This window comes from Empidonax traillii, unplaced genomic scaffold (genome assembly GCF_003031625.1).
Source record: "Empidonax traillii isolate 1590-97213 ecotype Southwest subspecies unplaced genomic scaffold, ASM303162v1 scaffold174:size915687, whole genome shotgun sequence".
Taxonomy (NCBI): domain Eukaryota; kingdom Metazoa; phylum Chordata; class Aves; order Passeriformes; family Tyrannidae; genus Empidonax; species Empidonax traillii.
The window spans coordinates 784,478-785,557 of NW_020955367.1; the positions used below are offsets into that span (position 1 = coordinate 784,478).

The following is a 1,080-nucleotide window of genomic DNA, read 5'->3' on the forward strand; positions in this document are numbered from 1 at the left end:
CTGGTCCTGTGAGGGGTGAGTGCTGGTCCTGTGAGGGGTGAGTGCTGGTGCTGTGAGGGGACAGTGAGTGCTGGTGCTGTGAGGAGTGAGCGCTGGTCCTGTGAGGGGACAGTGAGTGCTGGTCCTGTGAGGGGTGAGCGCTGGTCCCAGCTCAGCATGGAGCGAGAGCCCGGCCTGGGCTCAGTCCAGCCCAGCCCATGATGTGGGCAGAGCTCGGGGCTGCTCTGTTCCGGCTCCTGTCTCTCCTCAGAGGGTCTCTGAACAGCCACCCTTAGACTTGTCATGGAATTAAAGAAAACTACCTCCAGGGCGTGCAATGCTGCTCTCCTGCTGCCACTTTTCCTCTTGTTTTGGGGTAAGTTTTTTTGTCTTCCTTGCCTCATTCTTACCCAGCTGCTGTGCAGTAACTTTGGATCAAATCAGTGACCTGCCCTTGTATTGCACAGAATGATGAACAAATTGTCCCTCTCGCAGATTTGAAGCCTGAAAACTTTTCTCTGCAAGATAATCAGGCATTTCATTCTAGATATATTTTTCCTTCTATTTACTTCATGTCTCCTTTAATCTTTCTCCCTGTGCACATAGATGTATGCATTTATTCACAAGAGCTGAGTAATTAAGTATTCGTGTAATTAGGTATTCAGCTATTATAGTAAGCATTTTCTCCATTGGAAAGGTCTGGATTTTTCGGTTGTGCCCATACAGAAGAAATACAGAGCTGTATTTCCATCCTGGAAATACACCTGGGCACAAGAGGAGTGTACCCAAGGGGCTGTAGTGCCAGATACATCAGGGGCAAAATGTGGAGGGAGATCACAGTACCTGAGTGTTCCCACTTCAATATTTTGCATAAAGCAGATCCACCCTCAAAGTGCAAGAAGTGATAAGGTGAAAAAACATTCTATCACACTGGTAGGAGGTTGTTTTGTTTTGTGGTTTTTTTACACATTGAAAACTTATTTTGTAGCCAAAGAATATCCTTGAGTATACTGGGATTTTTCAGGTTGCCAAGAACATGTCTTTGGGCTTCACTGTCACCCCTGTATGCAATTTCTTATGCACCCTGAAAAACAGATTTCT

At 46.3% G+C, this 1,080-nt stretch overlaps 1 protein-coding gene across 4 annotated transcripts in view; it reads left to right on the forward strand.

The window, feature by feature from the left end:
• Positions 1–265: 265 nt before the first annotated feature.
• Positions 266–1,080, forward strand: part of CRB2 (crumbs cell polarity complex component 2) — a 46,237-nt gene continuing 45,422 nt past the window's right edge. For all 4 annotated transcript variants that reach the window (XM_027885925.1, XM_027885924.1, XM_027885926.1 and 1 more), the window contains exon 1: positions 266–355. In XM_027885925.1, coding sequence (XP_027741726.1) covers positions 283–355 — 73 coding nt within the window. In that variant the 5' untranslated portion in view covers positions 266–282. The remainder of the gene's footprint in view (positions 356–1,080) is intronic.